The 14,461-nt window shown below is 38.1% G+C and overlaps 1 protein-coding gene across 3 annotated transcripts in view; it reads right to left on the reverse strand.

Moving 5' to 3' along the window:
• Positions 1-14,461, reverse strand: part of clec16a (C-type lectin domain containing 16A) — a 49,926-nt gene that overhangs the window by 5,952 nt on the left and 29,513 nt on the right. For all 3 annotated transcript variants that reach the window (XM_084743404.1, XM_084743405.1, XM_084743403.1), the window contains exons 16-21: positions 12,730-12,780; positions 12,473-12,601; positions 11,603-11,723; positions 3,197-3,348; positions 1,567-1,771; positions 310-480 (exon numbers count right to left, since the gene is read on the reverse strand). In XM_084743404.1, coding sequence (XP_084599530.1) covers positions 310-480; positions 1,567-1,771; positions 3,197-3,348; positions 11,603-11,723; positions 12,473-12,601; positions 12,730-12,780 — 829 coding nt within the window. The remainder of the gene's footprint in view (positions 1-309; positions 481-1,566; positions 1,772-3,196; positions 3,349-11,602; positions 11,724-12,472; positions 12,602-12,729; positions 12,781-14,461) is intronic.

Below are 14,461 nucleotides of genomic sequence, written 5' to 3' on the forward strand. Positions count from 1 at the left end.
CAAATCACAAACCCATTTCCACAGATATAATAATCTCTTTTGAAGGTCAGGGTAACTTCTTAATAAATTTACAATGACCTGATGTTCTATTATTACTTATTATGGAATTTCTCATAGTATCCCCTGTGTGTTAACAGGGGGCCTGAGTTTATTGGTTTTTTCATGATGTTTGTAACATCATTCAAACCCTTCTGGTGTCTACTATGTGTGGATCTAAAGCAGAGAAAGAAACATAAAAAGATGTGTGTCTGGATCTCTGAAGTAGTGTATAGACTGCAAAAGTATGTGTAGGCTGTGGATCCTGGTCACCTGGTACTTTATCAACAGAGGCGAAGACTGATCTGTTTGCCGTGGGGTCGTTGGGTGCCCGTCTCGACTGCTCGTAGAATCGGAAAGGCAGGGCGCTGGGTGAAGCGTTGGCTGTCTGGCCGAAACCCAACACCTCCGTCGCGCTGGGCTGCACAGGCAGGTCCAACAGAGCTGCACACAAAGGAAAGCAGAGAGTGTAAGAGGGAAATAAACACAGCACTACTACAGCCTCAAGCTTTGGGACTTCATGTGAGATTAAAGAGGTCTGCCTGTATACAAGGCCTAAATTCAAACTTTGAGAGGGCAAAAAAACTGCCCTCCATGTTTACTATGATTAGATTCAATGCAACAAATCTTTGTTTTGTTTTTGTGTGTGTTTGACTGTTCAGTTGATGACGGAATCTGAAACTGTTTTTGCAACTGCAGAGGCTATTTTGGCAGGACTCATATCCTCCTGGACTTTGCTGCATTGGCAAAATTTCAAATACTTTCTCATTACGTGTGTGTGCAATTCTAAAGAATCAGACCATCAGGAGGGGAAGTACAAGTGCCAGATGGTAAATCCAATCAGTACGTACAGTACAAAAACATCCAGGGTTACATTTTTGTGTGAATGTACACAGAGAAGGACCAGCCACTTTGGCCAGTGGATGAAATATGCATGGGTACATGTTAAATTTAGTTTTAAAAGGGGAATTATCATGGATGACAGATATAGAAAGAAAAGAAGCCTGATGTGAAACTGATAACTAGAGAAAATAGAAGAAGTAGATTCTTATAAGTTATTAATTGAACAAAAGAATGACAAGAGACAAAGGACTGTGTTTGACGCAGGGAAATTACTGATACTATGAAGCTCCTAATAAAGAGATTAGCCTTTATTTCTGTAGAGTGGCTTCACTTCTACTAAATTTAACTTCATTTAGATTTTTGTCTTTTCTTTTCTCTTATCATTATTTTAATTCAATTCAATTCAAAAGTAATATCGAAGACTTGCTAAAGGTAGAAGCAGGGCCTGCTGTTAAGCTGTAGTTGTACAAATCTGATTTTTCACTGTTATAGTTTCATTTTTGGGTACTTCTGTTTTTAAGTATTCTATTTTCACTCAGTGTTTTCTGTTCAACATTTCATGTCATTTCTTGTAAAAACTCCAGTGCTGTACCTTCAAAATAGCATTCAGCCTCTGTGCAAAGAGGAAAAGGGTCATTTTGATTTAAAGTGAGGGCTGTAGCCTTAAAAGGGTTCATGTTGACTCACCTGCAATCCTCTGCATCTTCATGCGTCGGGCTTGGATGCGACCCTTGGCCAGCCTCTGCTTAGCAATGATGCAGCGGATGTGGTCGGCAAAGATGAAGTTGGCCTGTAGGATGGGCAGGGGCTTGGCGTGGGGGTTGGAGCTGGGCTTATGGATGACGATGTTCAAAGCTCTGCTGTCATCCTCAACGCCAGACACCTGCATGTCCTGTTCAGAGATGGGGAAGAGGGAGATGTTAGAAAGAATTAACAGCAGAGAGAGATGGACAGAGGTGAAGTAGTAGTGGGAATGAAAACTGAAGGAAAATAAATTGAGTGATAAAGACAGACAAGAAAGAATAAACACCAAAAATGGAAAGAAAGTGAGTTGTGCTCAATTCACCTTAAGTTCATACCAGGGTTTTTATTGTAACTTAAAACTGAAACTAAAAGGAAACACTTCAAGGAAAAATAAAACTAAACTGAAACTATATTGCCTAATTACAAAACCAATCAAAATAAAATAAAAGTGAGCAGAAATCTTTTCAGTTCTTGTTTTGTTTGCAATAGTCATCTATTGTCATTTTGCAACACGAGGTTGCACAATGAAATGAAAGCTGTAGCCCATTCATGCTCACACACACAGAACACAGATACTCATATCTGAATTAGGAGCATTTAGTAGCACATTTTTTGAATTTGCAAATGTATGCAAATGAGCAGCAACAAGAAAAAGAATATTAATTAATTCTATGGGCAGATGGATAAACATCTGGGAAAACTTTGTCCATCACTTTTGACTTTTTGTGTTCAAGCATCAAGCACCATTGATGTCAACCCAAAGTTTGCCTTACTTGGTCTTGTGTTATCTGCTCAATTATCATAAACTGAAAGTAAAACTGTTGTAAAGCTTAACTAAATAAAATCAGTTTCTTTTAGGAAAAAACTGACTAGAAGTCAAAACAATGTCAGACAAAAGCTAACTGAAAATTCAAAACTATTATAAACTTTGTTCACACTAAAAAAAAAAAAAAAAACAGTAGTTAACTTGACATTCATACAGCAGAAAAAGAGAGGAAACATATTATGTAGATTACAGTATAATAACACTTTTCACTATGTGTTACACAAGAAAGTAAATTTATGCTATACTGGTGTTGCAGAATACACTGTAACCAGAACACAGCATGACTTAACATGCTTACACCCAGAGGCCCCGGTCAGGTATGTTACTGTGTCCTCTCTCATGATGTATTTCTAGTACTTTTCCAGTGACAATTATTATGAAGGGCTCAGGAAACAACAACATCAATACCTGATGAAGGGAAACAAGAAGAAAACCAGGAAACAAGAAGTAGTGGCAAGAGGGAAATGGAGAAAGACTGAATAACAAGACAGGAATAAGAAAGAAACAATAATGTAAGCTGTAAAGTAATATATTGTGTGAGTATCAGTGGAGACTGAAGGATTTGGCAATAAAAACAGAGAATGAAACTAAAAAAACAAAGCATGAGCACAGCAGTAGAGAAAGTAGAGAGAAGAAGTGGTTAAAAAAATAACAGAATAAAAAACAAATCAGTGGTTTTAATGCCTGAACATTTTATTCACTAATTTAAACATCCACACAGACATGAACACACAATTTTTCTCTTACTTGCAGAAGTCCAGCAAACTTGACTACACCCCATCCAAGGCGTTTGGTTTCTGGTTCGACCAGACTCATCTGGTACACATCTACAGCGAGGAACCTCTGGGCCTGGCCACCATCTTTGCTGACCACCATACAAGCTATGAGGTCACTGTTATCTGAAAAAGACAAGCAGACATGACTGTAAACGTACTGTTATGTAACTGAAGTCCAGGTTTGTTTGTGGTCTTTAACTAAACACAAATCACCTGTTAGGAACATTGTTCTGTGCTCAAAACACAAGCCTAAACGTCAGTAGCCAGGACAGGAATTATTTTAACAGACATTCTGCACAAGAATGGCCATTTCAAAGGAGAACATGCTGGCTATAGCATTGTTGTCAAAGACGCCAGTATTTTAATTTGCATTTTTCCTTAATCTGTGATAACACATAATTGTCATTTTTTGATTTAGCACCGTAAATATGTTACATATAAATGTGTTAAGATATTTCAGTTAGGACCAAAGTGGTGGAGCAACTGACTGACACACAGGCTGATGTTAATGTCCATAAAACCACTAACCTGGCAAATTTAATAAAACTGAGCAGACTGTGTCATCAGCATGTTCCGAAAAGTGGAACCAGTGGATCTGAACCTCTGAACCTATTTCTGATCTCAGCCTAGGTGCGCCACTGGTACACTAAGGGAGTCTGGCCATGACATGAAGTGCATTTGGCATGATCCAGACGTGCGGGGCAGGGCACATCTGAAGGTGATCTGGCCGTGCTGCTGAGTCCACAAAAACAGAGCTTTTGGTGTGCTCTTGTGCACCTCTAGTACGAACACACCACTGACTTGTGAAGGTAAAGATACAAACAAACGCGCTGTACAGAGAAAATTGACTGGTGCTGATTCTAAGGACAGATGGGATGGACATCCAGTGTCTGAAACACGATGCATCATTACTAATATGTTTAATAAAACACCACAGTTTTATCTGAGTCAGCAGATGAGTTTGTTTAATATTCTTCAAAATATTGTCTAGCCTGCTGTAATATCATTTCCACTAAGTTTCAGATTTAATCATAAATGTAACACTACATCTTTCATCAGTTTTTTCTAACATTAACACACACGTGCACCGAAGCTGGTGTGCATACACGAAACATTTTGCAAGCATGTATCCAGCTCAGAAAAACTACAGAAATACAACATCACCTGCTAACACATTTATGACAGTCATTTTACTGGACATACTCGATTAGTAATGCAAAACCACAGGCAATGACACCATAGCTTTAACTGCCTACTTCTTTCTTTTGTTACAAATTAATACATTGATTCATCTTCTGCAGAAAAAATAAATGCGTAATATGGTCACAAAAAAAAAAACCTTCCTGGAAGAATACAGTGGTGCTTCCTCTGAAACACTGAAAAAACAGAAGAGTTTGTTATGAACAGCTCCTAATTAAATGAGTGTAATTTTTAGTTATCTGCTGAGCTGTGTTTGACTATAAGACCAGGTGTTATTTTATGTCCACACTAATGTACAGTACAGACATACTGATAGAGCAGGCAGAAAGAAGCACACAGTCAGTCAAAACAGACAGACTGCTACACACACTTTAAAGGACAGAGAAGATGCTTTTCTCCCACACGTCTGAGAGGAGGATGAAGAAATGATGAGCCTCAGCTTCTCTTCACCACAAAACCATCTGCAAAGCAAACATGAAATGTGGAACTAATGGTGACCTGATTTGACACTACTGGTTTTGGTTCAAACGTCACCCACCCTCTCTGTCTCTAACTAGTAACACAACACCGACTGATGTACAACCCCCTGACAAACTACTCTTTCTCTTGTCTCTATCATTTCCCTTCCACTGTATAATATTTATGCTCTTGGGTCCCTTGATTTCTGTTCTCAAAAATGCTGACTAATCCATCTGTAAACTAGTGTGACAAAAGATAAACATGTGATGTGGGTCCAATGATCCATGTCTTCAAGTACAAGTAGTTTTTGTTACTTTAAGTGGCCCCTTCAGTGCAGTGCTGTGTTTGCTATTATGGAACACTACTTTTACACTATTTAGTCTTTTTCTCAAGATCACACATCTGTAGACGCACACATCATGGCTTTCAGTGTAAATCGTACATGTGGCCATCTGGTTATATGACTTTCTCTTTAACGAACATTAATAGATCAATGGGGGTTGCCAGGAACTTCACTTTACCCACTGAAACGGTAAGCAGTGAAAAGTACCTGCAGCTGGAGAGGTAGTCCCCATTTTACTGTGGCAACAAAAGGACACTAACAGACAAATGGTCAAAGTAATTACGGGGAAGTTTTATAGTTTGAATCCCCATACCAGCAGGGAAAAAACCCTCCCACCCCCAATTTCTAGTTAAATTCTGACTACAGAAAGGGGAGGTGGGTTAAGTTGCCAGGTCAAAAAGACTTGACATCTTTTAATAGATAAAAAAGTTCACTCTATCTAGTAGTTTAGTTTTTTTTTTTTTTTTTTTTTTTTTTGTTTTTTTTGGGGGGGGGGGGGGGGGGGTGCACATTGAAACAAGACCGTTTCAACCACTGAATTTGCTGAAAGTACTTTCATCCAACCATTTTCTATGAAGGGTTTGGTTTCATGAGGTATACATTGTTTCCAAGTATTAGTCAAGTGAATTTTTAGTCATTTCCCAAACCAGAAAAAGGAAGTTCAGAACCAACAGCATATTGATGTTTAATCAACTAAAAAGACTGTTTCACTGCATCGTATACAGTACAGGACCAGTTGTGCCATCATTAGTCATCAATAATGCAACAAGTACATTGCTGGTGCTTTTTAGCTGCATAGCTTCTTCAGAGTTCTTCTGAAATTTGCTTCTTTAATTGATTTCTTCTGAACTGGATGACATAATAAAAACACCCTCTGTTCTACCTGTTTTAATAAGAAGAGGAGGATATGATGAGTTTAACAATAACCACAAGACAAAAGATTCATTGAGCAGCTGCCAGCATTAACTGTCTGTATGATCAACACAATAGACAATAGAGTGACTGTAATCACTTGTGTGAATTTCAAGCCATCTTGGTCATTTCATCCTCAATAGTCAACTGGCTACACTTGAGCAAGATCGTTATAAATATAGACGAATAAAACATCAGATACTTCAAAAGTGACTTTTTGAATAACTTTAACAATTTCTCACTTTCAACTGCAACCCCAATTCAGAAAATGTTGGTATGTTGTGTAAAGCGCAAATAGAAATGGAAAGCAATAATTTGCAAATGAATGAATACAGTGCAATACCAAGATATTTAATGTTCAAACTGATAAACTTTGTTTTTTGCAAATATACACTCTAAATTTGATGCCAGCACATTCAACATTCCATAAAAGTCTAGACAGGGGCAGACTGGAAAAGTGGTGAAATGCACAAAAAACACCTGTTTGGAACATTTCACAGATAAACATGTTAATTAGGGTCATGATTGGATATTAAAGGGACGTCCTCGAATGGCTCAGTCATTTATGAAAAACTGCACGGGCAATCTTTTTAAATTAGTGTATATTTACAAAAAAAAAAACAATAATTTGAACATTAAACATCTGATCTTTGTACTGTATTCATCTGAATAGAACTGACGTTGATAAGTTTTTACATTCCGTTTATATTTACGTTTTACACAATGTTCTAAGTTTTTTGGAATTGGTGTAGTAACTACAGGACCAAAAACAACTCAAAAACAAAAGATCAAGCAGTTGTTCATAATGAAGCTACTGTAAAATGAGTTGTCTTATGTAATATGGGCCCTCGCACCGTGCACCTGTTGGGGTATTTTGAGACTGCGACCACATGCTAACAATTTTGTGTTTCATGGCAAGATATCAAAAGTTGACGCCATGCCACGGTGAAACATGCCAGTAATGGTGGTGTTTAGAGAGCGTGATCAAGCCATTTGGCCACGCCCATCAACAAAAGACATATGATGTGTAAATTTTCACCAAGACTGACATGTGTGCCAAATTTTCTTCAGTTTCTGAATATGTTTAAGCTCCCATAAATGCAAATCAATTTTTGGGTAATCTGAGCAAAAACAACAGGGTCCTTGAACTGGAGGTGCTCAGGCCCTAATAACTCATTTGAGTACCTTGTAGTGTCAAAACTTCTCAAGTCAAATGATACAGGCATTTGATCCTTTTTGTACCTACATCTAGAAAAAAATACTATTTGTATGGTTTTACTCACAGCCAATCACTACAAGCATCCTTTGAACTATGCAACATGTGACTGGCTCATTGCCACAGCAGCTACAACCCTTATTGTCAATTTCTGATTTACAAGGCAAGGTTCCTGCTATTGGAATGCAACATGACCTTCCACCTACACAAGTACCAAGAGCAGAAAATGTTCTGTGATTCAATACTTACCAAAGGATGTGGAGGCGGTGGCAGCCTAATGGTCAGAAAAAGGTGTTTGTGGGTGGAAGGTCATAGGTTTAAATCCCCGAACTCATGAGGAAAAACCCTCCCACTCCCCAGAATTACTCTGTAAAAGAGTGTTCTTAGTCAGCCAACTTGTTTAAATGAAAGTGACAGTGACTTTATAAAAAAAAAAGAAAAACACCCAAGAGGGGAACTGATTTTGTTGTAATCATACATGGGTTGAGATAAATGCAGGACAGATAATCCCAATCACTAAACAGAGATTGTTTAAAATGATCTTTTCAAGTTACAGAATGTTACTGGAAGTCACACCTCATATGATATCCTTTAAAGGTTATCATTACCTAAATCTGCCACAGACTCTTTTGACAAGACATTTGGAATCATGAAAACAGTTACAGTTTCAGCCACTGAATTAGATTTGAAAGTAAAGCTTCAGGGAGACATTTGGTTTCAAAAGGTATGTTTCCATCCATCTGTCAAGTGGTTTCTTCAGATCACCCCCAGCCCAAAAGAGGGGAATTAAAAAAACACTAGGTGTTTCCATTACCAGGGCTAAGGAAAAATGAAAGTAGAGCCTCAAAACACAGCCATCACAAAAGTGGAAAGTCTTTCAGGAATTAAAACTAGATCAGATGGTCATATTAGCTAATTGTGGCTGTTCCATGATGTCTGGAGACAAAAATGAATTTAAAAAATGAAATGAAATATTCTAATGCAGGAACAAATGGCAGCACAACCATGACAAATCTGCAGAAAGTATTTCCCTATCTGAAGGCACACTATTCTGTCATTGGTTTTATCAATTCATCCAGCCACTTTTGTCAAGTTAACATCAATAATCGTTCAGCAAATGTGTTTCCAAAATGTACCGAAACCGCAGCTCAGTCATCACAGATGATATGATACCCCTTTAAAGGCTACAAGTACCTAAATTTGCCACAGCCGGTACAGTCATCACTGCTGAGTAAACAACCCCGTGGAATTTACAATGAAGTCTTCTCTTCACGTATAATTCTAAGAAGTGAGTTTAATTGTACACCTACCATAAGTTTAATCATTTGAAATCACAACTATGATAAAACCAAAGACAACATTTTACTTGTAAAAACGTTTCTTAAACTTTCATTCTCATAGTACTCTGAGTACTCATAGCTACTGATGAGTACAGAAGAAAAATAGAGATGTGCAAAGACAGAGTGAAAGAGGAAAAGAAAACAGATAGAGGAAAACAGTTTTTTCAATACTTGCATCATAAAATACACTTAATATCGATACTGCATGACATACTACCTGCTATGGGGAATTTGTGGTGAACAGTACTTTCTTTCTGAGACATTCTGCTAATTAAAATAAATACAAGAGAATAGGCTCATTTTACACAAGAGAGGTGGAATTCTTTTCTACTCTCCTACTCTCTATTATAAGTGTGAAAGCTTGGTAAATTGGTACATAGTGGATTCTGACATTTTGATCATTTCAGTTACACTGAAATGACTAAGTATATTGCTGTTTTACATAACTTTAGATCACACCAACCACTGATATATAAGACAGCCAAAATCACACACAGTGATCCCCTTTTGATAACTGATCAAGTAAAACAACAAAAGTAATATTTTAAATTTTCCATTCAATGAGCCTCCCCTGAAACTGTTTTAAATTGTGGATGCCAGCTTTCCACTTCTCCTCCGTCTTCCTAAAGCTCTGGTTTAGGTTAAACACCAGAATATATGCACTACCTGGGCAACAAAAGTCACCACCTGGATTTAACTGAGTAAATAGGTAAGAGCCTTCCATTGGATAATTACTGCAGTGATTAATACTCTGTTTCAGAAGGGTCAAGTTATTGGCCTGCATCAAGCAAAGAAAACAACAAAGGAGACTTATGAAACTACTAAGGTTAAGAACTAAGAACCAGAATGGATAGTGGTGAACCATCATCTTTGAGGAAGAAATGTGGTCAGAAAAAAATCTTGAATGATTGTGATCCAAGATCACGTAAATGTTTGGTGAAATCCAATCGTAAAAAAATCAACAGTAGAACTCATGGCTATGTTTAATAGTAAAACTAAGAGCATTTCCACATGGACAATGTGAAGAGAACTCAAGGGATTGGGATGAAACAGCTGTGCAGCCTGAAGAAAACCACTTATCAGTGATACTGACTGGACTCTGGAGCAATGAAAAAAGGTCATGTGGTCCGATGAGTCTGGTTTTACCCTGTTCCAGAGTGATGGGCACATCAGGGTAAGAAGAGGGGCGGATGAAGTGATCAACCGATAATGCCTAGTGCCTATCGTACAAGCTGGCAGGGGCAGTGTTATGATCTGAGGTTGCTTCAGTTGCTCAGGTTGAGATTCAGCAACATTAAGAGCCCAAAAAATGAGGTCAGCTCACAGCCTGAATATAATGGATGACCAGGTTTTTCCATTAATAGATTTTTGGACTCTGGACAGAAATAAATGTTCTGACATTGCATATCAAAACAGTGCCATGGCGAATGCATGCTGAACTAAATATTATAGTGTGTGACTTCTTTTTTGGCCAGGCAGTGTATATATTTGTCTGAATAACTTTACTTTTATTTCTATATTTCAGCACCTCGTTAAAGAGAAAGTTTGGCACTTTTCATCTGGATGTCCAGCCAGTGTTTATGGTAATTGTAGTCAAATTTAGCAATAAATTTATCAGTGCTGCTGATACACTGAGTTCTCCTGCTCATGGAGTCATGCTGGCAGTGCCAACATGTACTATGATGCATTGCCTCTTAGCTTCTGATGTCCACATCCTTGCCTATAGCTTTTCTTTTGTTGGCCAAAACATAGCATTAAGTGACAAAAATACTCATCTAGCGCGGCTCCTGGCTACCCAGAGGCAGAAACTAGACATGTAAGCTGAAATACCTTGTAGTTCTTCCTGATCAGCAATGACGTCACTGTGACATCACTGAAGGCAGGAAGAAAAACAGATTTCACAAAAAGAGAATTCAGCTTTCTCAGTCAATAGAGCATGCGCCAAGAAAATTATTGCTTCAGTTCACTATATTTACCATTAACACTGAGTGGACATCCTCATTAAAAGTGCCAAATTTTCCCTTCAATTGTACTGGTTACTGTTGTGGTCGTGTTGGTTGTTACCTCTTAAAAGCTTCATGTCATTTCCAAACTGTTTGTAACTCATAACTAGAGTTTGGCTAGTTTATATATAAGATTTTTGCTTTACAGGCAAAACTAGCTAGTAGGATAAATTGTGTAGTTGTTTTGGTCTTTTCATGGGATTTGTTGATAATGATGCAGAGGCTTAACATGTTTAAATGTACCTTTTGTTATTGTCAAGTGCTGTCACAGCACCATGGAGCCATAAATGCAAGCAATGCTCATTGTCAACAACAAAAAAAAAATTGCAGAATTTGTGCATTATGCTTGCATGACAGCGTCATCAGCCCTGTTCACATTACTGTGCAAATGTGCTTGTGATATTCTGCAAGGCAAAGCTAACCACGTGTGAGTTTCCATAACACCATCTACACACCTGTGTAAGAGAAAAATATTCAGGTTATCTGTGCATGTGTACATATCTGTGTGTGGGAAGCTGTGTATGTAGGTACTTGTGAGTGTGTCTACATGCTTGTCTCTGCGTCGTTGTGGTTCTGCATGTTTGCATGTGCATGTGTCTTTGTATTGTTAAGACTGTGCTTATAGACTGCAGAGTGTGAATGTGTTAGAAGCAGAGAGAGGGAGAAAGAATCACTGCTGTGTTACTGATATTTATGCTGTAGATTGAGGGAAGGCAGCTCTTGCTCCATAACTTTCTTTGCATCTAGCAAAGAAAGTTATAGAGCAAGGTTTTGGGTTATACTTTTATTACACTAATTAGACTTAATTTAGTCATTTATGTTGTCCCCGTGCACGTCACGTGTAGCCTGTGGTCTGGTTTAGTACTGTAAATATTTTGGATCTGTTGCTCTGTGTGGGTCTTACTGAGGTCTAAGACGTCATCTGTCTTGATAAGGTCTTCAGGTCTAGTCAGAGGCAGCTGCGTCTCAGGTTCTCCCTGAAGCTGAAGCGATAAGGACCGCAACATGAAGAAAACGCGGATAGCCTGTAGACAGAGTGGAGAGGTCCCACACAAACAATTATAAGTGTTATGTTCAATCGACATTCCTATCTGACACCAACAGCTACAACAAACTAATGAAAAGAACAAAAGAAAGACAGCCCTCCACAATCCTATTATAAAGGAGACTTTGATATCAGTCATGTTTTTATCGCTGTCAAGATCAGACTGTTCCATTTAATCTTTTGACTGAGTGTTGGAGTGGAGCATGTATTTGCAGTAAGGCTGTTGTTTTTGGCAAAGCTCAAAATCGAAAGAATGTAACATGAGGTACAACCTGCTTTTTAATATAGCAGCATAATTAAATAGATATTTCAAAATGTCAACTATTATTTAAAGGCATAATATGCACCATATCCCAGAATAATAATGTGTATAATGTATGGACTCATACATTATGTCCAAAATCCCTCTTCTCCCAATAGAAGTGTGTGGTGGTGTTTGTATCTGCAGACATTCTGCCCTGCTGTAGTCTTGGATCTTTACCAACCCAAAATATCAGTATTTGATGTTCTAGGAATGAGACTCAACAATCAGCTATCATTATAGTGCCTTTACAAACACCTTGGACAAATACTATAGATTCTACCTTTAAGTAAAAATAATTCTGTATGATTGATTTCATGTGTCCCAAAGCCTCAGGAATCTAACGACCTGCTGTATTTGAGAGCCACTCATTTCAGATTTACTGCAAGAGTTCAATGTGGACTGAGCTTGAGTGTATGTGGACGCACCCTCCGTGTCTTCTCCACGTCTCCACAGGGAAGTCTCTTGACAAAGTCGATGCCAGTCAAAGGAGTACCAGTGGGTGGCAGCAACACTGAGGCATCCATCATTAGATATTCCACATTCAGCGGTTTACTCTACAACACACACATGTACAGACAAGCCCACTTACAACACCCGCACAGACATTAGCAACACCCAGAAGATATTTGTGATATTGGATAAATCATGACACTGAAATAAATGTGACCTCAAATGAACTAACCGTCATGCTCCTGTATTCATCTTCAAACATGTCCAGAAAGATCTCCTCGCCCTTGGATGACATGATAGTGGAAGCCAGAGTTAAAAAGAAGCCACAGAAGAATGTGTACAAAATTGATGGACAAAACAGCTGCAGTGAATTTGGATTTAGCTGGACTTGTACATGGAAATTGTCAGTCTGCTTTCTAAGCCTGTTTGTAAGCCTATGGATGCTAGATACTAACTTACAGTTGTACACTGTTACCAGAACATAGACCCCCATTTGGTTAGATTAATGTAGTCCATCTAAATACCAACACATTTAAAAAAATTTAGTTGTACATATTTCCAGTATAATTCTATGATGGTTAGAACTGATCAACATTCAGGTGATAGTCATTTGAAAATCTGCAAGTAAGTCTAGTCGGCAGCGCAGCTGTAAGAGGAGTAAAAATGTGTATCTACCTAAAGTGATGGTCATAATTTTTTTTTTTTATCTTCTCTGTTTGAAATTGTGAGGTGTCTTGTATGTTTAATCTTGACGTTAAGGCAAAGAGTAGGTTAATAAACAACTTATTAGATTACAGTTTTGCTAGTGTATCCAAAAAGTAATGGGGTGACCTAGTGGGAGCCAATGAGAACTTGCATCAGGTACACAACATCTTGTGACGCAGGACATAAGACAGTCTCCTCTATGTACGCCATGTATTCATTTTCTTGTTTTAGGCATCATGCTGGAACAGCATCAAAGCTGCCACTACTAAAAACGCTAAAACATGGCAAATGGTAAGCTACACTAGAATACTGTATTTGTCTGTTTGTTTGTTCATTTTTGATGCATAGCCTTTTTTATTTGATAGTGACTGAAGAGATACAGAAATGAAACATGGAAATTGAGATATGGGCAATGATTATTTAACAAAGGCCGCCCTAAGCCACAAAAATCTGATTTATTCTGAGTTATAATTATTGTCATTCATGGCCTGTTACGGTATTGCAATGTCAATCTATTTAATGTCATGATTCCAGTAGAAAGAAGGATGTTAATTCACACATATAAAAATGATCAGTCAAAACTCAGCTAATATTTGACAAGCTACCGTTATGTCCTTGAAATATTTATTACTTGCTAAGACTTTCCCTTTCATGTATTCCCCATCTTTACCGTATCGTCACACACAATGCTAATATCCTTTGCTGACTCATCTGTTCATGCAAGTCTGTGCAGGCAGAGTGCCAAAACAGTGTATGGAAGTATACATATTCACGTGACCCTTTCTGATTTGTATGAGTTTCTGTGGGGTTAATGATCTATGTGTTCTTTTTGTTTGTGTTTATGGACATATTTCTGAACCTGTGGCAGCTTTCCAGTGTAACCACATTCTTCCAGAACAGTGACTTATCAAACAACGACTGTTTCTTATCTGGGGACATGAAACTCGCAGGCCCCCGTTTTACAGATATGATATTATGAGCACTGTGCACAAATCCTGCTCATCTGCTGCGCACTCTTGCACATCCCCCATATTAAAATTACCATGGGACAGGGGGAGTAAGTCTCAAATGACACCCGTCAGCAAAATGAAGCAAAACAGGAAATGCTGGACAGATAAGTCAAGTTGATTGAACACAAAATCTAAGTGTACAGGACACTGATGGTGATGATGAACACATTCATCATTAGTTCATCATGTTCATCTAACCAAATCAACTATGGCTAGTTAACAAGAGAGCAACCATGGTTTCTCAGTAAT

This window comes from Lutjanus erythropterus, chromosome 19 (assembly GCF_056507025.1).
Source record: "Lutjanus erythropterus isolate fLutEry1 chromosome 19, fLutEry1.hap2, whole genome shotgun sequence".
NCBI lineage: Eukaryota > Metazoa > Chordata > Actinopteri > Lutjaniformes > Lutjanidae > Lutjanus > Lutjanus erythropterus.